General features: G+C 37.5%; 1 protein-coding gene across 2 annotated transcripts; it reads left to right on the top strand.

Moving 5' to 3' along the window:
• The first annotated feature begins 75 nt into the window (after positions 1 to 75).
• On the top strand, positions 76 to 24128 carry TFB2M (transcription factor B2, mitochondrial). Of its 2 annotated transcripts, XM_058533575.1 has the most exons (8): positions 76 to 483; positions 1220 to 1308; positions 5760 to 5913; positions 6253 to 6401; positions 9684 to 9773; positions 12851 to 12913; positions 21732 to 21892; positions 23372 to 24128. In XM_058533575.1, the coding sequence occupies exons 1-8, from the start codon at positions 171 to 173 to the stop codon at positions 23547 to 23549; spliced, it is 1197 nt and encodes a 398-aa protein (XP_058389558.1). In that variant the 5' UTR covers positions 76 to 170; the 3' UTR covers positions 23550 to 24128. The 2 variants fall into 2 exon arrangements, with proteins under 2 accessions (XP_058389558.1, XP_058389559.1); XM_058533576.1 differs by lacking the exon at positions 9684 to 9773.
• Positions 24129 to 25434: the final 1306 nt, after the last annotated feature.

Below are 25434 nucleotides of genomic sequence, written 5' to 3'. Positions count from 1 at the left end.
TGAGGGAAAGAGCACCAAGGAGAGGTCGTTCGCATGCGCAGTTTGTAATGTTTACTTCCGCCCGGCCTAGTCGGGGGGTAGGAGTTTGTTGCACGTGGGGTGGTCTGTGTGGAGTTCGCCGACGATGTAAGGACGCTGGGTGACGTTGGGACAGACCTCAGAGGGTCAGGATGTGGCTCCCAGTGGCGGGGCTTCCTCCGCGGCTGACGCTCACTGCCTTCACCGGCGCCGGTCGCTCTTGCATTTTGGGATCCGGAGCGGCGAGGCGGAAGGACGTCCTAGCGAGGAACCGCCGGGGTTTGTCTGACTTCCACCCGCAGCTGTTGCCCAATCTGGGTTTCGGAGACTCGCCCTCCTGGGTGTCCAAGTGCCGCTTAGAGCCCAGGCGGTACATAACCAGTCCGAGGCTGGCTGAGACCTTGGTGCGGGTCCTGCGGGAAAACCGAGAAAAAACTTGCCAGCTATTCCTGGAGTGCAATCCGGGTGAGTCCGTCGCGGACTGTATTTTCTTGGATGTTCATCACTTCTGCAAACTTTTATTGACCACCCATGGTGTGCTAAGACATAGCCCCTTCCTTTGAGCAACTTATGTGGTCTGTATTAATCATGACACCACAAAATATTTCTGTAGCGGTTTGCAGTTTACACAATATTTTGATAAAACATGCTCTTAGATTTCGCCGTCTCCCCGGAATAGTTGCCAGGACCCCCACCCCAAGAGAACTTTTTTTTTTTACCCTTCCGTGCATCTCCTGCAGACCATAGCAGGATGCTGAGAATGCAAGATTTATGGATTTTTTGAAAAATTACTTTTTAAAGCTCCATTTCCTATAGTGAGGAGTCAGTTCTATTTAGGTTTGACAATATCTGATGATTAAAGTATCTAGATAGTCCATGAGTAAGTGGTAGACTAGAGGCAACCTTTTTTGTTTGCTTTTTTTTTTGAGAGATGATGAAACATTGTGATTGAGAGCAGGTTTTGCAGTCTTTGGCAGAATGAATTTAAAGCCAAGCAACGCTGCTTACCAGTTGCCATGTTGGAGTCAAGTAACTATTTAATCCTCAGTTTCATTATATGTAAATGAGGAGCCTAATATCTACTTGGGGGATGTGAGAATTAAAATTAGATAATACGTGTAAAACATCTAATTTCTTTGATATTGAAAGAAATTATGTTGTCTCTTTTGCAAATAAACTTTTTGTTCTATTAATATACTAGGTCCTGGAATCCTGACTCAAGCATTACTTGAAACTGGTGCCAGAGTGATTGCCCTTGAAAGTGATAGAACTTTTATTCCACATTTGGAGGTATATTTTTAGTTTATAAAAAATAATTTATTGTTCAATCAACTACTTTTGAGTGGTTTAGGGAAGTAAAATTAAGCACACTATTTTCATAGAATCATTTTTAGGGCCATGCCTTAAATATTTTGTTATCCCCAGTGACTAGAACAGAGTAAGTATCAATGCTTGTTGAATGACTAAAAGATTGGAGTTCTGAGACTTGTTTGGGGGTTCTAGTTCTGCTAGACTAGTTGAGTGACTGAAAAAAGTGTATTACTTGTATGTCTAGGCTTGTTTCCTAATCTCTGGTAGGCTATGCTGTGCCCCTGCTTTCTGTGAGCTTAGAATCTAATTGGAGTGCTAAGATTAGGTTAATGGGACTATGTTAACTCTGGATTTAGGGTTTCAGAGGCAAGAAAGGTTTGGTATAGTCAGATACAATTGCATGGAGTGAAGGCATTATCCAAATGGATTTTTCAGTGAATTCTGCTGCTTGTATAGCAGACAAGTTCACATAACAGTAAAGTGGAAATTCCTTGTGTCAAAGCCAGCCTCTTTTTCTTTCTGTTTTTGTTCCTCCTTCCTTTATAAATCTCCAGATTCAATTTAGGAAACTTATACTTCTCTGTGCCAACTTACTGAAACCATGTAAAATGGTGCTATCTAAAAAGCAGAATGACAACAAAAAATTATGAAAATCTTTACCAAATCCAGCTGTTTATTTTTTAATAAAATTGTGCGTTAGATGGTTGTTATTCTACAACTGACTGCTTTGAAAAGAATTCAACATTTTAGCCAGGTTCTTTAATTGATGGTAAATCTACTGGAATTCCAAAAACGTGAAGAGAAAAAGAACACATAAAATTGTTTGAAGATTCAAGATCATGAAATGTGGCTTAGTAAACATAGCCATCTGTAATTTTGTCTTGGAAATTAAAAACAAGAGATAGCTTTTATCTTGTTTATCTTTAAAAAATGGTCTACTTTGGACGATCAATCTACATGGTCACAGAATAATTAAGGTGACATTAAAATGTCTTTCTCTTGACAGTTTGTTATCCTGTAACACGGTAGTTGCTTTTCTATAAGATCAAGATAAGTCTTAATTTAAAAACACTCGATTCAATGAAAAAAGGAGAGTTAAGGGCTCGAGAATTCTTGACACACAATATATCTTACAGGAATATCAATTATAAAATGTTTATGGGGCCGGCCCTGTGGCGTAGCAGTTAAGTGCGCGTGCTCTGCTGCTGGCGGCCCAGGTTCAGATCCCGGGTGCACATTGACGCATCACTTGTCAGGCCATGCTGTGGCAGCGTCCCATATACAGCAACTAGAAGGATGTGCAGCTATGACGTACAACTTTCTACTGGGGCTTTGGGGAACAAAAAGGAGGAGGATTGGCAATAGATGTTAGCTCAGAGCCAGTCTTCCTCAGCAAAAAGAGGAGGATTAGCATTGATGTTAGCTCAGGGCTGATCTTCCTCACAAAAAATAAAAATAAAAAAAATAATAAAGTGGAGGAAGATGGACACAGATGTTAGCCCAGGGCCAGTCTTCCTCAGCAAAAAGAGGAGGATTGGCATGGATGTTAGCTCAGGGCTGATCTTCCTCACACACACACACACACACACACACACACACACAAGATGTTTCTGAAGATAAATGTAAGCACAAAATCTAAACATCATTGACTAAATCTAGTCTTTGATTAGAACTAGTTTTTACTCCAGTGAAGGCTTTTATTTTCTGACTCCTCATTCTCCCCTCCCTTCAGCACTAACCTGAGCTCAGCCCTTAGTACATGTTCTTTCACTCTTGCTAACTATTGTTATGATGAAATGAAAAGCCGTTCAAATAAAGTTTTGTGTCAATTCGTCTGTTTGGCAGAATAAAAGAGAAGTAACCATTTAAATAGAACCTTTGCAGCCCTAAATCAGGGCCTTAAAGTGATGCTCTTAGCAGACAATTCTTCTAGCCACCCAAAGGCTCTCAGGTTTGCTCCTAAAAACGGAAAGGATTTTCAAGGATAATGGGTTTTTATCTAACTTTAAAATACCCCCCACCCTGCTACACACACACCCAGCACCCCCCCCCCCCCAATTTCCCTGGTAAGATTCCTGAGACGCCACATTAACAATATTTCAAGCAGGAACAGTTTGTTTTCCTATCTGGCTGTGCTACAGATACACATGTAGCAAGTTGTGTTCTATAATAATAAATCATGCTATATCTCATGTGAATTGTGAAAACTTGTGGCAGAAGTAGCTGTATATGGTCAGTGGAAGAGCTGTCCGTGTTTGTAGTAAACGGCATCTTATTTCAGCAGGGATAGAGCACAATCTTTTCAAATCAGGCTGAATCTCAGCCCTCGCACTTACTACCTTTAAGACCCTTGGGCAAGTGAGTAATTTAACCTGTCTGAGCCTTGGGTTTTCTCATAGATAAAATAGAGACGTTAATACCCACCTGTAAAGGATCTTGATGCAACTTAAGTAAGATGAACTACGTAAAGGGGCTGACATAATGACTGGTAGAAACTCAAGGGTTATTTCTCTTTCTTCTGTCCTTTCTGCTTCCTGTGTATGAATCCTAAATGCAATCGAGTCGAGTTTTCCAATGTGATTTCACTACTATTATGAATTGAATTATTTATTCTGGAGTTTTTGCTGTTGTCGTTTTTGAATTGTGGAATGGTAAGTGACAGTTGCCAAAACAAAAATGTTATGTGGCCTCTCAGAATAAGTGTAACAAAGTCATAAAGTACACATTCTTTTTACATTCCCATCAAACCAAAATCCATTAGCTTTCCTTAATTATAAAGATTAAAATATGACTTTTGAATAACTTGTGAGATTATTTTATGCTATACATATAATTCGTAAGAGTTTAAAGATAATCAGTTTTTAAGGTCTGCATTATGAGTGCTCTTTTTCTTTAGCTTTCATAACACTGCACTCTTCTGGTTTTCTTCCTTGCTTTTTTGGCTTGTTCTCAGCTTCTTGTCATGAGATTTCAGAGTTGCTCCATCCTCAGGCTTAGTCCTCTGTACTTCTCCCTAGCGATGTCTGTGCTCCTGGCTTTAATTACCTTCAACCAGCTAAATTCTCACAAATTTGTGTCTTCGGCCTGGACCACTAGACTAACTTCCTCCCTTCAGGGCTGCAGCTTCACGCCTGGCGTCTTCACTTGGATTCGCCTAATAGGCATCTCAGAATTAACATGACCAAAAATATATAATTTCCGCCTCCAGTCTGTTCCTTCCACTAGTCTTTTTCAAGGGTCCCCTTGAAGGTGATCATTAAAATTTACTAGATTTAGAGGTAGAATAATATTTATTTATAGGTTGAACTAAATCACTTAAGAAAAATTAGGCTTTTTAATTCATAACTTTAAATTGCAAATTCGTTGATGATAATTCTATTTATTTATTTTTTCCCCCAAAGCCCCAGTAGATAGTTGTATGTCATAGCTGCACATCCTTCTAGTTGCTGTATGTGGGACGCGGCCTCAGCATGGCCGGAGAAGCGGTGCATCGGTGCGCGCCTGGGATCCGAACCCGGGCCACCAGCAGCAGAGCACGTGCACTTAACCGCTAAGCCACAGGGCCGGCCTGCAAATTCGTTGAAACTCTGATAAATACCAGTAGAATTTTCTGTGCATGAGAGCCTCAATATGCACATTAAAACACATCGCCCTCTTCTATTTGATTTGTTGCAACTTCAAATTAAGTTGATGGAGTCTGTAGCTAATAACCTGCTCTCACTAGTAAGTTCTCCAGTGCACTTGGAAGGTGAACTCATCAGGGCAGTGAAAAGATGGAGGTACATTGGACTTCTTCCAATGGGCAAGGAGCTTTCCTTCTTGAGTTGCCTCTGTCTTTAGAAAAAGTTAATGAAAAATTAAGGAGAAATGGAGAGTGACCAGCACAATGAGCTAAGGTCATTTGGCGAAGGACTAACTAAACTCCTCTAGAAAAACAGGAATACTCTCTTGAATATCTGCCTTTCACTTTAATAATTTTATTGTTTTTCTCTACTATGAAACATCTTCCCGTGATCCTCCGAGAGCAGATGGATCGCAGCTCTCTGCCTGAGCCCGGATGTGGTCTCAGAATCTTTGCTCAGTGCTCTGGGCAGCCACTATTAAGCAGTCAGAAATTAGTATGAGGAAGCTTCTTGAACAGCTGAAGCCATTGAAATAAAGTAAAGAAAGTAAAAGGATAAGTAAGAATTTGTTGAAGATTTTTTGTTTGGGGGCTTTTTCTTGGTAATATTGCACTTTCATGATTTTTCAGGCATTAATTGATTTCTATTAACTCTTAAATTTTAGGCTATGTCGGTAATGTTTTCTTTACATCCTTATTAAGGTAGTAATATTTTTTATATGAATTATTTTTTGAAGTAGATCTCTGAATTGTTACCAAGTCTTCGTAACACTGAAATTTCTAAACATGTTACTCTGTCTGTCTTTAGTCCCTAGGAAAAAATCTGAATGGAAAACTAGAAGTGGTACACTGTGACTTCTTTAAACTGGATCCTACAGATTATGGAACAGTAAAACCTCCTATTATGATTTCGAAGATGCTTTTTCAGAATTTGGGAATACAAGCACTTCCTTGGTCAAAAGGTAATTTTTGTCATTCACTAAAGCAAATACCTTATAATTTGTCAGCTTTGTCTACCGGTACACCTGGTTTGTTGAAGAGATTGTGTACAGTTTATATTATACAGTTTATGGACAGATGCTCTTAAATTGAATATGGCTTTCCCCTCACCAAGACAGAGATAATCAGAGCCATTCCTTAGAGGCCAAGTTCCATATCAAGGAAAGATGCTGAGGCTTGGTTTTGATTGAAAGAAACTTAAAATTAATATAGTTTATTAACTAAGTTTGGCTTAATAAAATATGGTCATAGGAAAAAGTGTTAAGAATCTATTCAAATATTTTCCCTTATATTCTTAACAGGTATCCCTTTAAAAGTAATGGGAATCTTCCCAATTAAAAATGAGAGAAGGACACTTTGGAAACTTTTACATGACCTATATTCCTGTACTTCTATATATAGATATGGACGAATAGAACTGAATATGTTTATTAGTGAAAAGCAATACCAGGTGAGTTATTAACCTGGTTAGTTTTTGTTTTCAAAGAGTTCTGCGATTTTTTTCTGAGTGATCTTAATCTGTTGTAATTTTAATTTGGGCTCATGACATTGAGAGTACTAAGAATATTTTTAAATTTCTGTAGAGTAATCTTTAGGTACAATTTTTTTAAGGTTTTTTTTTTTTTTTTAGTAAAATATACATAACAAAATTTACCATTTTAACTATTTTTAAGTGTACAGTTCAGTGGCATTAAGTAGATTCACATTGTGGTACAACTATTACCACCATCTCTCTCTTGTCATCATTCCACACTAACACTCTGTATCCGTTAAACACTGACTCTCCATTCCCCTCACCCCCGAGCTCCTGTCTCTATGAATTTCACTATTCTAGATACTTTGTATAAGTGGAATAATACAATATTCCACTTTGTGTCTGGCTTATTTTACTTAGCGTAATGTCTTTAGGGTTCATCCAAGTTGTAGCATGTGTCAGAATTTCATTGTTTTTTAAGGCTGAATAATATTCCATTGCATATATACACCACCTTTCCATTCATTTGACAATGGACACTTGGGTTGCTTCCACCTTTTGGCTATTGTGAATAATGCTGCTATGAGCTTTGGTGTGCAAATATCTTTTTGAGTCCCTGCTGTCAGTTCTTTTGAGCATATACCCAGAAGTGAAATTTCTGGATCATATGATAATTCTATTTTTAATTTTTGGAGGAACCACCATACTATTTTCCACAGTGGCTGCACCATTTTATATTCCCACCAACAATGCACTAAGGGTTCCAGTTTCTCCACATTGTTTCCAACACTTGTCATTTTCTCTTGTTTGATAATACTCATTCTAATGGTGTAAAGTGGTATATCATTGTGGTTTTGATTTGTATTTCCTAATGATTAGTGATGTTGAGCATCTTTTCATGTGCTTATAGACTATTTGTGTATAATCTTTGGAGAAATGTCTGTTAAAGTCCTTTGCTCGTTTTTTAGTTGGGTGGTTTGTTTTTTTGTTGTTGACTTCTAGGAGTTCTTTATATAGTCATGTGTCACTTAATGATGAGACTATGTTCTGAGAAATGCATTGTTAGGTGATTTTGTTGTGTGAACATTGTAGGATGTACTCACACAAACCTAGATAGTATAGCCTACTACATGCCTATGCTGTATGGTACTAATCTTATGGGACCCCACCATCTATGCGGTCCAACATTGACCAAAATGTCGTTACGCGGTACATGACTATATATTCTCAATATTAATCCCTTCTCAGATACATGATTTGCAAATATTTTCTCCCCTTCTATGGGTTGCCTGTTTACATTATTGATAGTGTCCTTGGATTCTCCAAGTTTTTAATTTTGATGAAGTCCAATTTGTCTGTTTTTTGTTGTTGTTGCCTGTGCCTTTGGTGTTATATTTAAGAAATCATTGCCAAATCCAATGTCATGAAGCTTTTCCCCTATGTTTTCTTCTAAAAGTGTTATCGGGGCCGGCTCCGTGGCTTAACGGTTAAGTGCACGTGCTCCGCTGCTGGCGACCCGGGTTCGGATCCCGGGCGCGCACCGACAAACCGCTTCTCCGGCCATGCTGAGGCTGCATCCCACGTACAGCAACTAGAAGGATGTGCAGCTATGACATACAACTGTCTACTGGGGCTTTGGGGGAAAAAAATAAATAAATAAAGTTAAAAAAATTTTTAAAGTGTTATCGTTTTAGCTCATGTTCAGGTCTTTAATCCATTTGGAATTACTTTTTTTATATGGTGTTACATTAGATAAGGGTCCAACTTCATTCTTTTGCATATGGATATTAAGCTTTCCCATCTTTTGTTAAAAAGACTGTCCTTTTCCCATTAAATAACCTTGGCACCCTTGTCAAAAAAATCATTTAACTGTATATTTGAGGGTCTGGTTCTGGGCTATCTATTTTATTCCATTGGTCTATATGTCTGTCTTTATGCCAGTACTGCACTATTTTGATTGCTATAACTTTGTAGTAAGTTTTGCAATCAGGAACTGTGAGTCATCCTATTTTGTTCTTTTTAAAGATTATTTAGGCTATCTGGTGTCCCTTGAGAGTCCATATGAATTTTAGGGTGGATTTTTCCTATTTCTGCAAGAAAACATCGCTGGAATTTTGATAGGATTGCCTTGAATCTGTAGATCGCTTTGGGTAGTATTGACATCTTAACGCTGTTAAATCTTCCAATCCATGAAAACAGGATGTCTTTCCATTTATTTGTGTTTTCTTTAATTTCTTTCAGCAGTGTTTTGTAGTTTTCGGTGTATAAGTCTTTCACCTCCTTGATTAAGTTGATTCCTAAGTATTTTATTATTTTTGATGCTATTGTAAATGGAATTGCTTTCCTAACTTCCTTTTCAAGTTGTTCATTGTTAGTGTATAGAACTACAACTGATTTTTGATTTTGTATCCTGTAACTTTGCTGAGATCGGTTATTAGTTCTAACAGTTTTTTTGTGGAATCTTGAAGGTTTCAGACTCTACTTTTTATTCTCAGAAATCAAAGGGCCCCCTGAAGTCCTTGATATCGCCTTGAGTATAATGTTTCGTTTCTGCCTAGGCTGCTTCATATTATTAATCCTTTAATCTAATATCCTGAGAGATGCATATTTGTATATCGGAGAGCTATGGGTTAGGATGGTGGGGCAAGAAATGAAGGGATGGTTTACTCACCAAGACCCAGATAGTAAATAGTGACTATCCACTTAAAGAGAGCATGGGGTTCAAAATCTTGAGCCTGTACATACAGTATATACATGAAAGAATGAGAGGAGGAAAACTAGGAAATGCTTCATGCAGTTTCATCTTGCTACTAGGAAAATGTTGTAACGCTTCGTTTATGTGCCGTTTCACGTGCGGTTTCGTTTCTCTCTAGTGACCTCTCATTCACTGAAGTAAGCTCTCATCCTTCAAGTGTCAGCTCAGAATTTAATAGCCCACCTGATACATATTTCTAACACACTTGTCCTTCTCCACTGTAATTATACATTTTTGTTTCATTTTTCTTTAATGAGATTTAGGTGATATCGTTAAAGGAGATCAATCTCAAATACATTATAAGTGTACATGGTGATATATTTCAACATGAAAGTTTAAAAGACTTTTTCTTTTTTGAAACAGTTTGAAATGGTTAAGATTTTGCATATAATTCTCATTTTCTTTAATTTCTAGATGCTATTAAGATATTACTATTAGCCAACATTTGACTTTGATTGATTATAATTATATATAATATGTAACTTCTGTTTTCCTTTTAATAGAAATTAATGGCAAATCCCAAAAATCCAAACTTGTATCAAGCATTAAGTGTGCTCTGGCAAGTAGCTTGTGAGATTAAGCTTCTGCATATGGTGAGTAAAATCTTTCTAAATTTCAACAGAGAACTTTACTGTTTTCAGAGAGGCTACATTTTTGTGACCAGTACATGGAGAAAAATTAAAGATTAATTTTATTATTTTTCCCTGTTGAATAGAGCAAGGTAACTTTGCATGCTGGGTTGTTTTGTTTTGGTTTGGTTTTGGTCACAAATATTTATATTTTTCTTGATTGTAAAAATAATATATGCTCCTTGTAAAAAACATGAGACATGTTAAAGAAAGAAACAAAAGAAGAATCAAAAAAAAAAAATCACCACATGATTCTACCACTGAGAGGTCACTCTTGACATTTGGGGCATATTTTTAGTTTTTTATTTTTCCTGTGTGTTTTTTTTTTTCCCTTTATATAGTGGAGATTATATTATTTTGTATCTTATTTTTTCACTTAATAGCTAATAGTTAATTATAAGTTTTTTCCCTTGTCACTAAACATTCTTCTTAAGTTTTTAATGGCTACTTAATACTTCATTATAGAGTATTTCCTTTTTTTTGGTTTATTCCCTTAGGCAAGATCAGAATTGTCTAATAGAAATGTAATATGAGCCACATACATAATTTTACATTTTTTAGTAGCCACGTTATAAAAAGTAAAAAAGAAACAGGTGAAATTAATTTTAATATTATATTTTATTTAAACTCAATTCACAGTATTGTCATTTCAGTGTATAATCAATATTTTAAAATTAGTTATTACATAATTTACATTCTTTTTGTGTGTATTAGGTCTTTGAAATCCAGTGTCTGTTTTATACTCACAACACGTCTCAATTCAGACTGGACACATTTCAGGCGTTCAATAGCCACATGTGACTGGTGGCTACCATATTTAATAGCAGAGGACTAGAGTGTAAGAAAAAAATGATAAATACTATTTCTTTCATACCATAATTTGCCCATTCTCTTTTTTATTTTAGTAGACTGAAATATATATCAAGTAGATTTTATAGGATATATGTTTGTATATTTTAGGAGCCCTTGTCCTTCCAAGGATGTGTTGGTTTAATTTTTAAATTTTGCAGTGTGTATCTCCATGTAGTCTCTTCATTGCTTTTGTCCAGGAACACATTAAGGCCTTCAAGGGCATACTTAGTTGTTAGAATGTTATCTCATTTGATTTTAGCTTTTGTTCCAATTCTGTTTGTTTCCTCCAAAACATCTGAGTTTCTTAGGTTGGATCTTTGTTCCTTGTCTTTCGTATCTATCATGCCGTCATTGTTTATCTGTATTCCCAGAAATCTTTTCACACTTAGTGTCACAGCACTGACTCGGCTTTCTGCCTGCACTGTATATTGTGATCTTGGTACTGTAGTTCTTGGTTTCCCTAAAAGCCTTTCTAACCCACTGATCTCCTCTCGTTCTTTTGGCTTTTTATCTCAGCCTCTTCTCTCCTCATGGCTTTCAGCTAGTTTCTTTTTTTTTTTTTTGGTTGAGGAAAATCAGCCCTGAGCTGACATCCATGCCAATCCACCTCTTTTTGCCGAGGAAGAGTGCCACCTCTTTTTGCCGAGGAAGACTGGCCCTGAGCTCACATCTGTGCCCATCTTCCTCTACTTTATATGGGACGCCACCACAGCATGGCCTGACCAGTGGTGCATCAGCGTGCGCCCAGGATCCGAACCCGGGCCACCAGCAGCAGAGTGCACGCACTTAACCGCTACGCCATGGCGCTGGCCCCCTCAGCTAGTTTCTTCATAGAGGCCTCCCAAGGACTTTAGCTTTCAGGAGAGTTTTCTTGTTCTGCAGTATTTCTTTTCAAAGGCCTTAGGTTGAGTTTTGCCATTTATTAACCTCCAGAAAGGAGAGGTCTGTTTGGACCCAATGTTTTTAACATTTGTCCATTTATATATCTACAACTGGAGGGTCGGTGATTGAACTCAATTCCCCAAGGTCTTGTGGGTTTTCCTCTCCCGTGCCTTTGGTAGATGGGAGTGAGGTCTCCTCAGCGCCCACAGCTGTGCCCTACCTTTGGTAGATGGGAGTGAGGTCTCCTCGGCGCCCACTGCTGTGCCCTACCTTTGGTAGATGGGAGTGAGGTCTCCTCGGCACCCACTGCTGTGCCCTACCTTTGGTAGATGGGAGTGAGGTCTCCTCGACACCCACTGCTGTGCCCTAAACTGCTGTGGATAGACCACAGGATAGCTAGACCAAGTGTGGGGGAAACTGCTTTGCCTTCCTCCACTTACATCCTAGAACTGCTGGGAGTTTCACGGATGGACAACAATTGCATTTTTCCTTCCACTTCAGCTGCCACTGTAGTTAGTAATAGATTACCATTTCTGACAACAGCCTTTCAAATCTTATGTCCAATATTGTAAATTTTGGTCTTTTAAGTCTGTGTCAGATGCTGTATCTCTTTATGTGTCCCAACATATTCCAGTGAGCTTTATTAATAGGCTTTTCCACTAAGGTAGGGCAAAAAAAAAAATTCTCAGTATTGATCTGATAGCCCTATTGTGACTCTAGTATGGAAATGTTGGCTGTTAAAAATGATAACTTAAGAACTTATTTGCATAAGTATATTAAGGGTAACTCTCTTTTCTCTAAGTAAGTAATAGAGTTACCAATATTGGGATAGACCTTTGATTCTCCTTTTCTTTTCTTTTCTTTTTTTTTTTTTTGTGAGGAAGATCAGCCCTGAGCTAACATCCGTGCCAATCCTCCTCTTTTTGCTGAGGAAGACTGGCCCTGGGCTAACATCTGTGCGTATCTTCCTCCACTTTATATGGGACGCTGCCACAGCATGGCCGGACAAGCGGTGCGTTGGTGCGCACCCAGGATCTGAACCCAGGCCGCCAGCAGCGGAGCGCACACGCTTAACCACTATGCCATGGGGCTGGCCCCTCTCCTTTTCTTTATCTAAAAAAAACAAGACGAGAGAAGAGAGATATGTATGGTTTAATTATCACATGTTGTTTTTCATATATCCAATTAGACTGGTGACTTAGATTTAATTCATTCTGTTGTTTAAACAAGACATTTTTAAAAGTAATAATTTGAGGCACTTTGACCAAAGAGAACTAAAAGAAGTGTTTGTTTTTTCTTCCCTCAAGGAGCCTTGGTCATCATTTGACATATACACCCAAAATGGACAACTGGAAAAGCCAAAGAGTAGGGTAAGAATGGCTGAATGCTTTTCCTTTTTTTTTCTCTAAATGGAACATCTTTTATCTTCTTGAAGCTTATCCTTATTTTCTCTAAGATTATCTGGTATTCTGTATTTATTTAAATTTTTAATTTTAGAATATCTAGAAATGTTCTTTAAGCATATCTTACTGCTTTTGATAAATTCAAATTATTTTGGAAGAGTTGTATTTTTCAGCTATTTATACAGTGGATGCTACCATAATAATAGGCTTAAACAGAGACTCTGACTTCCATTTTTATCTCTTTTGAAATGAAAATACATCTCAGATGTGAAAAATATAATTTTAATATTCATCTAATTTGATAAACTAAAAATGAAGTTTTGTACCTTATTAATAAATCAGAAATTTGTGATATTACTACTTATAATTGAATTCACCAACAGGTGCATCTTGTTTCTTACCTGGTGGGTGAAGCTTTTATTTTTGTTTGTCTTTTCCCCTTTCTAAAGAACCAAAGTGATGATGTTATAAAGTGATCCTCTATTTAGTTTATATCAGGGCTACTTGTAGTCGAATTGTAATAAAGTAGCCAAAATTTCAAAACCAATTTTTGGAGTCAATTCAAAAGTTTCACTTTAGGATTAAGTGCTATAGTGATGCCCTCATCCCAGCATATCTGCTCAGTCTGAAGTTCCCATTTGCTTGACTCTTGACACTAAAGGAAAAAAAGAAAACTATCAACTTAGAAATGGTCTTATTTTAGGGTGATCACTTATCATTGTGATCATTGTGATTATAGCTCTGTTTCACTATTCATAAGCATAATTTATGTAGCCTCACAAAATAGAATAGGAAGAATACTTTTTGGCTGGATACCATTAGGAACTTATCTAGATGTCCCCAAAATGAGCAACTCTGTGTATAAGATGCTTTCTCAATGACAAGATCAAAAGCTACAAAAGTTTTTTGGCCAACTTAAGTATATAAACTTTCAGGGATGAAGATGAAATAACCACATGTCATGTTTCATGAGAGAATTTTATTTCAATACTTCAATTTTATCTTTGACATCAATGTGTTCTTAATCACTACAGAAGCACTTTGAGGCATTTAATTTTTTAGAGACATCATCTTCATGTACATCCAAGTTGTTTGAGATTTTCCACTTTTTTGAAGCCATGTTTCTATGCTATCGTTGGAACTCTTTTGCTAAGCTACAAATAACCATTCATTTAACATCAGGAAAGTTTTTTTATTCCCTATTTATCAGGTAAATCTGTATCTGTAACTCCAAAACTATTTACCAGGTTGCTTTTTAAAGTCACCCACAAAAGTCTTGTTAACAACAACATATAATACTTTCAATTGCGAGGTTATCCCCCTTATCCTGATTAATAATTACTAAATACTTTTGAATTTCATTGCCTTCCTTTTTTATCAGTTCCTTCAGCCGCAGGCATCCAGAACTAGAAACTAAAATGGATTGAAATTTTCTTTTTTGGGCAATAATGTCTTCCACAAACAGTATTTATATTTCAATATATATGTATTATAAAGTACATAAGGGATCGCTATCCAATATGTGAGATTTCCTAAGGACTCAAACATAAGGCTACATCATTTCTTTTTTTTTTTTTTTTTTTTTTTGAGGAAGATCAGCCCTGAGCTAACATCCGATGCCAATCCTCCTCTTTTTGCTGAGGAAGATTGCCCTGGGCTAACATCTGTGCCCATCTTCCTCTACTTTATATGGCACGCCGCCACAGCATGGTTTGACAAGCAGTGCATCAGTGCACGCCTGGGATCCGAACCTGGGCTGCCAGCAGCAGAGAGCGCGCACTTAACCGCTGCACCATTGGGCCAGCCCAGGCTCTCTCTTTTCTGATACCGGTTTTATTTTGAACTGTGTAATACTGTATCCTAGAGCAGGTTGGTGAACTTTTTCTGTAAAGGACCAGGTAATAAATATTTTATGCTTCACAGGCCACATACAGTCTCTCTCACATATTCTTTGTTTTTGCCTTTTTAAAAAAAAAAAATCCTTTACAGATGTAAAAACCATTCTCAGCCCTAGACTGTGCAAAAACTGGCAGGTCATGGACCATAGTTTGCTAACCCTGTATTTTTTAAAAATATCCAATTAAAAATTATAAGTCAGGAGTGACGTCAGCATCATGGCGGAGTGAGCTTTCCCGTGAATTCTTCCCCCACAAAATACAACAAAAGTAACAGCCACAGACAAACAACGGAATCCCAGACAGTCAAAAGCTGGAGCGGAGGGATCCACACTGCCGCACATCTGAGAGCGGAACGTGCTGGGCCCCCGGAGGAAGTGGGGAGAGGTAAGGAGAACTCCGCTCCCTCCCCATCAGATCAGCGATCCGGTCCGCGCGGCTCCCAGAGAGGGGGGAGGGGCGGCCCTCGGCGGGAAACTGCAGCTCTTCGGGCGCTCTCAACCAGTGGGAAACTCCCGCACAGAGGGCTCAGAGGAGCCACAGGGCTACCATCAACATCTGAGCAACCCAGAGAGCGGATAAAGAGGGGCAAACGAGAAGCCTCCCACGTCAGGGACCCAGAGGGCAAAAGAGAGAGCTCCCCCCTCCCCACAACCCGGAGTCTGCAGCTCGACCAGATCTAGCGGTCCGAGGCAGACCTGAATAAATTGGACTGGACCCGTGGATCGCAGTGGGGAAAAGAAACAAAACAAAACAAAACAAAACTGCGGATCGCAGCAGAAAAACTGGGGCAGAGCGCAGGGGGCTTAGACTACACAGCCCTTCACCACCACACAGTGGCGGCAGGTGGAAAGTGCAACCAGAGACTTCCAGGATGAGGAAAACCAAAACCAACACAGGAACCACAATGCAAAAATATATGAAATCACCAGACCAGAAACAAAATGACAAGCAACCAGAAATCAACCCCGAAGACACAGAAATCCATAAACTAAATGACAGAGATTTCAAAATAGCTATCATAAAAACACTCAACGAAATACGAGACAACACAGACAAACAATTCAATGAGATTAGGAGTTTCTTCACAAAAGAGATTGAAATCATAAAGAAAAACCTATCAGGGCTGATGGAGATGAAGAACACAATGGAGGAGATAAAGGAGAATCTGGAATCTTTAAAGAACAGAGCTGACAATATGGAGGAAAGAATTAGTACTTTAGAGGATAGGAATACAGATATACTCCAGATGGAAGAAGAGAGAGAACTAAGACTAAAAAGAAATGAAGAAAGACTCCGAGAAATATCGGACTCTATTAGAAAATGTAACATAAGAATTATAGGTATTCCTGAGGGAGAGGAGAGGGAAAGAGGAACAGAGAGCCTATTCAAGGAAATAATAGCTGAAAATTTCCCAAATCTGGGGAAGGAGCAGGAAATACCAGTAAGCGAAGCCAACAGGACTCCTATATATATTAACAGACAAAGGCCTTCACCACGACACCTAGTGGTAAGGCTAGCCAGGGTCAACGACAAAGAAACAATATTAAGGGCAGCTAGACAAAAACAAAAAATAACGTACAAAGGAACTCCCATCAGGCTCTCAGCGGATTTCTCAACAGAAACTTTTCAGGCTAGAAGAGACTGGAATGATATATTCAAAATACTAAAAGACAAAAACTTTCAGCCAAGAATACTCTATCCAGCAAAAATATCCTTCAAATATGATGGAGAAATAGTAACTCTCCCAGATAAACAAAAGCTAAGGGAGTTCATGGCCACGAGACCGCCACTACAAGAAATACTCAAGAAGGCCCTCAGGCCCGAAAACAAGAAGAGAAAGGGAACACAAAGCTTGGAGTAAGGAGAAAAGTAGGCAGACAAAATCAGAGAAATAGTAGATCTTTACCGGAATAGGTTAGCAACCACTTAAATACTAAACTCAAAGATCAAAGGAAGAAATTCACCAAAAATAAATTTAACCTCATCACTGTAAACACACAGCCACAACACAAGATAGAATAAGGTATAACAAGAGCAACTTAGAAGGGGAAGAGGAAAGTGACTGAATTGACTTAGTATAAGGAAATAGGAGGCTATCAGATAATGGACTATCTCATACAGAAGATTTTTTGCCCAAACCTCAAGGTAACCACTAAACAAATAATCAAATTAAAACCACATATGATAAACAAAGAGAAAACTAGAAGAATCATAAGACAGAACAACCAAACTGAATTGGCAGTCCAAAACAAATGGGACAAGAAACAAAGGAAATGCAAAAGAACCAGAAAATAAGTGACAAAACAGCAACATTCAACCCTCATATTTCAATAATTACCCTAAATGTAAATGGATTGAACTCTCCAATCAAAAGATACAGAGTGGCAGGATGGATTAAAAAGCAAGACCCAACAATATGCTGCCTTCAGGAAACACATCTTAGCACTAAAGACAAGCACAGGCTCAGAGTGAAAGGATGGAAGACAATACTCCAAGCTAATGGCAAACAAAAGAAAGCAGGTGTTGCCATACTCATATCAGACAAAGTAGACTTCAAGATAAAACAGGTTAAGAAAGACAAAGAAGGGAAATATATAATGATAAAAGGGACACTCCATCAAGAAGACATATCACTTATAAATATATATGCACCCAACATAGGAGCACCAATGTACATAAAACAACTATTAACAAACCTAAAAGGAGAAATCAACAACAACACAATAATAGTAGGGGATCTTAACACCCCACTTACAGCAATGGATAGATCATCCAGACAAAAAGTTAATAAAGAAATATTAGACTTAAATGAAAAACTGGACGAGATGGACCTAGTAGACATATACAGAGCACTCCACCCAAAAACAGCTGACTACACATTCTTCTCAAGCGCGCATGGAACATTCTCTAGGATAGACCATATGTTGGGAAACAAAGCAAGCCTCAATAAATTTAAGAGGATTGAAATCATAACAAGCATCTTTTCAGACCATAAGGCTATGAAACTGGAAATGAACCAGGAAAAAAAAACTGGGAAAGTGACAAAAATGTGGAGATTAAACAACATGCTACTGAACAACCAATGGATCATTGATGAAATTAAAGGAGAAATCAAAAACTATCTGGAAACAAACGAAAATGATAACATGCCATATCAAACCATATGGGATGCAGCAAAAGCGGTCCTGAGAGGGAAACTCATAGCGATACAAGCCCACCTTAACAAACAAGAAAAAGCCCTAATAGGCAACCTTAAATTACACCTAACAGAACTAGAAAAAGAAGAACAAACAAAGCCCAAAGCCAGCAGAAGGAGAGAAATAATAAAAATCAGAGCAGAAATAAATGATATTGAGACCAAAAAAACAGTAGAAAGGATTAATGAAACAAAGAGTTGGTTCTTCGAGAAGATAAACAAAATAGACAAACCCTTAGCCAGGCTAACTAAGAAAAAAAGAGAAAAGGCTCAAGTAAATAAAATTAGAAATGAAAGAGGAGAAATTACAACGGATACCATGGAAATACAGAGGATTATAAGAGAATACTATGAGAAATTATATGCCAACAAATCGGACAATCTAGAAGAAATGGATAAATTCTTAGACTTATACAACCTCCCAAAATTGAACCAAGAAGAAATGGAGAATCTGAATAGACCAATCACAAGTAAAGAGATTGAAATAGTAATCAAAAACCTCCCAAAAAATAAAAGTCCAGGACCAGATGGCTTCTCCAGTGAATTTTACCAAACATTCAAAGAAGATTTAATACCCATCCTCCTCAAACTATTCCAAAAAATAGAGGAAGATGGAACACTTCCTGAATCATTCTACGAGGCCAACATCACCCTGATACCGAAACCAGACAAAGACAATACAAAGAAAGAAAATTACAGGCCAATATCGCTGATGAACATTGATGCAAAAATCCTCAACAAAATATTGGCAAACCGAATACAACAATATATTAAAAAGATCATACACCATGATCAAGTGGGATTTATACCAGAGACGCAGGGATGGTTCAACATCCGCAAATCAATCAACGTGATACATCACATCAACAAAACAAAGAATAAAAACCACATGATCATCTCAATAGACGCAGAGAAGGCATTTGACAAGATACAACATCCATTTATGATAAAAACTCTCAATAAATTGGGAATAGAAGGAAAGTACCTCAACATAATAAAGGCCATATATGACAAACCCACAGCTAACATCATACTCAACGGGGAAAGACTGAAAGCCATTCCTCTGAGAACAGGAACGAGGCAGGGCTGCCCACTCTCACCACTCCTGTTCAACATAGTACTGGAGGTTTTGGCCAGAGCAATTAGGCAAGAAAAAGGAATAAAAGGAATCCAAATAGGTAACGAAGAAGTGAAACTCTCACTATTTGCAGATGACATGATTGTATATATAGAAAACCCTAAAGAATCTGTTGGAAAACTGTTAGAAACAATCAACAACTACAGCAAAGTTGCAGGGTACAAAATCAATCTACAAAAATCAGTTGCATTTCTATATGCTAATAATGAACTAACAGAAAGAGAGCTCAAAAAGATAATACCATTTACAATTGCATCAAAAAGAATAAAATACCTAGGAATAAATCTTACCAAGGAGGTGAAGGACCTATACAATGAGAACTACAAGACATTATTGAGGGAAATCAACGATGACATAAAGAAATGGAAAGATATCCCATGCACGTGGATTGGAAGAATAAACATAGTTAAAATGTCTATATTACCTAAAGCAATCTACAGATTCAATGCAATCCCAATCAGAATCCCAATGACATTCTTCACAGAAATAGAAAAAAGAATACTAAAATTTATATGGGGCAACAAAAGACCCCGAATAGCTAAAGAAATCCTAAAGAAAAAGAACAAAGCAGGAGGCATCACAATTCCTGACTTCAAAACATACTACAAAGCAATAGTAATCAAAACAGCATGGTACTGGTACAAAAACAGACACACAGATCAATGGAACAGAATTGAAAGCCCAGAAATAAAACCACACATATACGGACAGCTAATTTTCGACAAAGGTGCTAAGGACACGCAATGGAGAAAGGAAAGTCTCTTCAATAAATGGTGTTGGGAAAACTGGACATCCACATGCAAAAGAATGAAAGTGGACCATGTGCTATCGCCATACACAAAAATTAACTCAAAATGGATCAAAGACCTGAAGGTGAGACCTGAAACTATAAAACTCATAGAAGAAAATATAGGCAACACACTATTTGACATTGGGTTTAAAGGAATCTTTTCGGATGACATGCCTACCCAGACTAGGGAAACTAAAGAAAAAATAAACAAGTGGGACTTTATCAGACTAAAGAGCTTTTATAAGACAAATGAAATCAGAATCAAGATGAACAAACAACCAACCAGCTGGGAGAGAATATTTGCAAAACATACATCTGACAAGGGGTTGATCTCCATAATATATAAAGAACTCACACAATTGAACAACAAAAAAACAAACAACCCGATCAAAAAATGGGCAGAGGAAATGAACAGACACTTCTCCAAGGAAGATATACAGATGGCCAATAGGCACATGAAAAGATGCTCAACATCACTAATCATCAGGGAAATGCAAATCAAAACAACACTAAGATACCACCTCACGCCCGTTAGAATGGCTATAATCACCAAGACAAAAAACAACAAATGTTGGAGAGGATGTGGAGAAACAGGAACCCTCATACACAGCTGGTGGGAATGCAAATTGGTGCAGCCTCTATGGAAAACGGTATGGAGATTCCTCAAAGAATTAAAAATAGAGATGCCCTATGATCCAGCCATCCCACTACTGGGAATCTATCCAACGCACCTGAAATCAACAATCCAAAGAGGCTTATGCACCCCTATGTTCATTGCAGCATTATTCACCATAGCCAAGAAGTGGAAGCAACCTAAGTGTCCCTCGACTGACGATTGGATTAAGAAAATGTGGTATATATATACAATGGAATACTACTCAGCCGTAAAAAAAGACAAAATCGTCCCATTTGCAACAACATGGATGGGCCTGGAGCGTATTATGTTAAGTGAAATAAGCCAGAAAGAGAAAGACAAACACTGTATGATCTCACTCATATGTGGAATGTAAACCAACACATGGACAGAGAAAACTGGACTGTGGTTACCCGGGAAGTGGGGGTGGGGGGTGGGGGGTGGGCACAAGGGGTGAAGGGAGTCATATATGGGGTGAAGGACAAACAAAAATGTACAACCCAAAATCTCACAATGTTAGAAACCATTAAAATATCAATAAAAATGTAAAAAAAAAAAAAAAAAAAAAAAAAAAAAAAAAAAAAAAAAATTATAAGTCAGTAATATTTTTTTATCCTTAGGATCTGGTGTTGTGACTCAAACATAGAAGAGACTCTGCATATTAGTGTCATGTTTTGGATTTGACCTTACCCTTCTTAAAAGTTAATAAGCTGTTACTCTTTCATGGATGCTAGCCAGACACAGGCTCCTGGATCAGACAAAGGACTTTATTTGCACCCAAGCCCCGCAGAGTGATGTGATATGGCTTGGTTGGGGTGTGCATCTATTTCATAGCATGGATTCATAGAATCCATCTATTTCATAGCAAACATTAAGCAAGCCTTCTTTTTGTCCTGGGGAGAGACACGATCTCATTCCTCAAGGTGGCTCACTGCAGACAACCCTGGGAAATGGCCCAGGTAAAGAACGGTTGGGCCCCTGCATTCTTGGCGCACCCAACAAGAACATACAGGGATACTCGGTCTGTGGTGATTGCTTCTTCCAACAGGTACCTTGAATGAGCAATTGAACAATGTTTTGCTTTGGCAATATTTTATGACTAACGTGATTTATTTTCCCTTCTCTCCAGGAATCATTAGAAGAAATACAACAAAACCTGTGTTTAGTTCAATTGACTCCTCGTAGAAATTTATTTACAGACAACTTAACACCTGTTAACTATGATGTATTTTTTCACATGTTAAAGCAGTGTTTTATGAAGCGTAATGCCAAGCTAATAGACCATTTACAGTAAGTAAGAAGAATAAAAGCCAGTATAAAAGTAGCAATTTAATGCGAGAATTATACTTTCGTGTTAAAGCTCTGTTTTTTGTATCTCGTATATCTTGATTAACAGAGTGAAGTACCATGTTTTCACTCGTCTGTTTCTTCAAAATACTTTCTTCTCCCTGATACATATAATTATATTTTCCACATAATCTCCTGAGCTTAGCTTTTTTATCCTTTGAAAAAACAACTAGGAATGCCTACAAGGTGTTTTATCTTTGTCGGAGTATATGGCCAGGATTAACCTACACAAAGAACTAGCTGCTTGCCACTGGCTGGGGTGGAGCAAGTCAGCGTTAGTGGTGGCATACCCACCGTCTACCTCTTGTCGTTGCCTGTCCTTAGTGGTTCTGTTTCCTAACCAAAGTAGTCATGGATCATTACACCTCCCTGGTCCTCCTGCCCTGGACCAAATTTTATGTTTCTACCTAAAGCTTTATAAAAATTATAGCTGTTCCTACCTACTTTGTATCTATATAAATGTAGTTTTGATATAGGACTGATGTGTACAGTTCTGTAAGTTATGTTTTGCACCTTGCAATCAGCAGCCCACAGTCATGCAAAGTATTGTCAGGGGAAGGGCAAAATGTTAAAATAATCTTTTTAATTAATCTGATCATAATTTAATATATAACTCTGTATGAGCTATTGATTGAACAATATTTATGTACAAATAAATGTTAAAAATGGCAATAGACCAGTAAAAGTAATCTACTATTTTTTGTCTTGTCGCCTTGTGATAGTGGCTGTTTTGAATGAAAATACCAAGAATATAGGAAATTAAGGAATGAATGTAATAAACTGTGATGCAAAATGTTAAAACTTCTCTTGTAGATCTCTATGATTTGAAAGCATGTTTACAACTGTGACCAAGATTCCATTCAAAACGAAAAAGTATTGGAAATATTTTCCACCAAAATATTTTATTACAGTTGTTTACTTGTTATCAGAGGCTCCCTGATGGTGTTTTGCTAAACTAATATTTAAGGCAGCTTTACAATTTATTTACCAGTAATTGTTACGTAAAAATGTGGAAAAGTATTCCCTCTTTGAAAACTGCTAGATAGCAGTTTCTACTATTTGTACTTATTGAACTTTTACATGAACCTAATTGGAGTTAAGAATATTTTTGCAAAGAGAGTTAAAAGATGAACTAGGTAGGCAGAATGTTTTTAAAGGCCAATGTTAAACTAGAATTTTGTGTAAGAAATAATTAAAACATATTAAAGCCTAAATCTGCTCTTTTCATTACAGGTAAGTCATGAAACTTCAGGAATAAAGCTGGTTAAAGCTGTATATATGCAAGCTCTTAAACTAAATAGGATTAATTCTATATAATAAGTTAGGCATTTTACGTTGGGCTTAAAAGCCATCTCTATCAGTATTAACTGACAATTGTTATGAGAAAGAATTAAGCAAATTTACTTTGTATTTCTTTTGCAGTTCATTGAGTCCAGTTGATGCAATGGATATACTGAAGAAAACAAAAAAAAAGGAAAAAATGAAAATAACAAATTTGTACCCTCGAGACTTTAAACAGCTTTTTGAAACTATAGAGTGTTCCAAAGATTATACCTGTAAATGGCTATATGATGACTTCATGGATGACAGAATCGTGTAAGGAACAAGACATTAGCTGGAATGTTCATTTATTTGGCAATTATGACACAAATGAAAAAGAACAAAGTTTGAAAAGGTCAACATCCTTTCAACAGAGGATAACTGTTCTTGTTTTGCACAGACTAGGCAGATCATTTCTTCTGAGGTTGATATCATTAGCATATTGGATAAAACAGTGGCCGCTGTTTTTATTCACAACTGAGCAAAATGAAAACTTCAGTTAATTATGGATTTGATCAGATTGGATTTGTTTTGTTTTAAATTCTTATCTACTGTAAACATACTGCTAGTTGTAGGGTATTGCCAGATGTAATTTAGTTTTAAAAATCCTTTTGGCCAGGTGTCTTATCTTACATTGTATTAATTTAAATATTGCACTTCCACTGTTGATGTTTGCATCCTCCTGGGGGGCAAAAGAGTTTGTACATCATTAAGCTTAGAAAGTAAATTAAACTGATTTAAGTGGTTTGTTTTACTTTTCAGTTTGTTGAAATGTATTATGAAGTCTGTACAATGAAATTATTTAAATTTTAGTATGGTTTAAACTTTTTTGGAAATTAAAATATTTTAAGTAATAAGATTTTGTGGGTTTTTGTCTCTAAATATCTAATGAAAGATTAAATTGACCCTAATTTATTTACTTTAAATTTTATGTATTGTCGGGGCCAGCCCCGTGGCTTAGCGGTTAAGTGCGCGCGCTCCGCTACTGGCGGCCCAGGTTCGGATCCCAGGCGCGTACCGATGCACTGCTTCTCAGGCCATGCTGAGGCGGTGTCCCATACGGCAACCAAGAAGGATGTGCAGCTATGACATGGAACTATCTATTGGCGCTTTGGGGAAAAAAGGGAAAAAGAGGAGGAGGATTGGCAATAGATGTTAGCTCAGGGCCGGTCTTCCTCAGCAAAAAGAGGAGGATTGGCATGGATGTTAGCTCAGGGCTGATCTTCCTCACAAAAAAAAATAATAATTCTATGTGTTGTCAATGTACTTTCAGTGAGTAATTCAATCTATATTATTCACAAGTCTCTTGCATTTTTATTCCATCTGAAGTTCATCTGAAGTTAGACCTTTGCGTGAACCTAAATGGAATTATAAGAATATTTTCTTAGATCATTGAAGAAGCTACTAGATTTTTACCTGTGACACATCTAATCTCCTCAGATTTGTTTGCTATTATAACACTTCATTATACCTAAGGCATGTTAGTAAGTAACTCTTTGTGGGACGTGTTCTTTTTTTTTTTTTTTTTTTTAATTCAAACGTGCCATTTTGCCCCTTTTGTCTTCTCCCACCCTCTTCCCCTCTTGTAACTGCCAGTCTAATCTCTGTTTCTGTGTGTTTGTTTGTTGTTGTTTCGTCTTCCACGTATGAGTGAAATCATACGGTTTTTGGCTTTCTCCATCTGACTTATTTTGCTTAACATAATACCTCCAAGGTCCATCTGTGTTGTTGCAAATGGCAAGATTTCCTCTTTTTTTTTTGGCTGAGTAGTATTCCATTGTGTATATATACCATATCTTTATCTACTCATCCATCCATGGGCACTTAGGTTGTCTCCAATTCTTGGCTATTGTGAATAATCCTGCAGTGAACGTAGCGGTGCATATATATCTTTTCGAATTAGTGTTTTCATGTTCTTTGGATAAATACCCAGAAGTGGAATAGCGGGATCATATGATAGTTCTGTTTTTAATTTTTTTAGTTTATATTCCCACCAGCAGTGTATGAGGGTTCCCTTTTCTCCACATCCTCTCCAACACTTATTATTTCTTGTCTTTTTAATCATAGCCCTTCTGACAAGCTTGAGGTAATATCTCATTGTGATTTTGATTTGCATTTCCCTAATAATTAGTGATATTAAATATCTTTTCATGTGCCTGTTAGCC

The sequence above is a fragment of the Diceros bicornis genome, chromosome 38 (assembly GCF_020826845.1).
Source record: "Diceros bicornis minor isolate mBicDic1 chromosome 38, mDicBic1.mat.cur, whole genome shotgun sequence".
Taxonomy (NCBI): Eukaryota; Metazoa; Chordata; class Mammalia; order Perissodactyla; family Rhinocerotidae; genus Diceros; species Diceros bicornis.
The sequence above is the reverse complement of the archived record's forward strand: the minus strand, read 5'-3'. Positions and strand labels throughout refer to the sequence as shown.

Coding starts and splice junctions, on each gene's coding strand:
- TFB2M (XM_058533575.1), top strand. CDS start 171: ATGTGGCTCCCAGTGGCGGGGCTTCCTCCGCGGCTGACGCTCACTGCC. Junction 484..1,219: donor ATTCCTGGAGTGCAATCCGG/GTGAGTCCGTCG, acceptor TTAATATACTAG/GTCCTGGAATCCTGACTCAA. Junction 12,914..21,731: donor TGGAAAAGCCAAAGAGTAGG/GTAAGAATGGCT, acceptor CCTTCTCTCCAG/GAATCATTAGAAGAAATACA.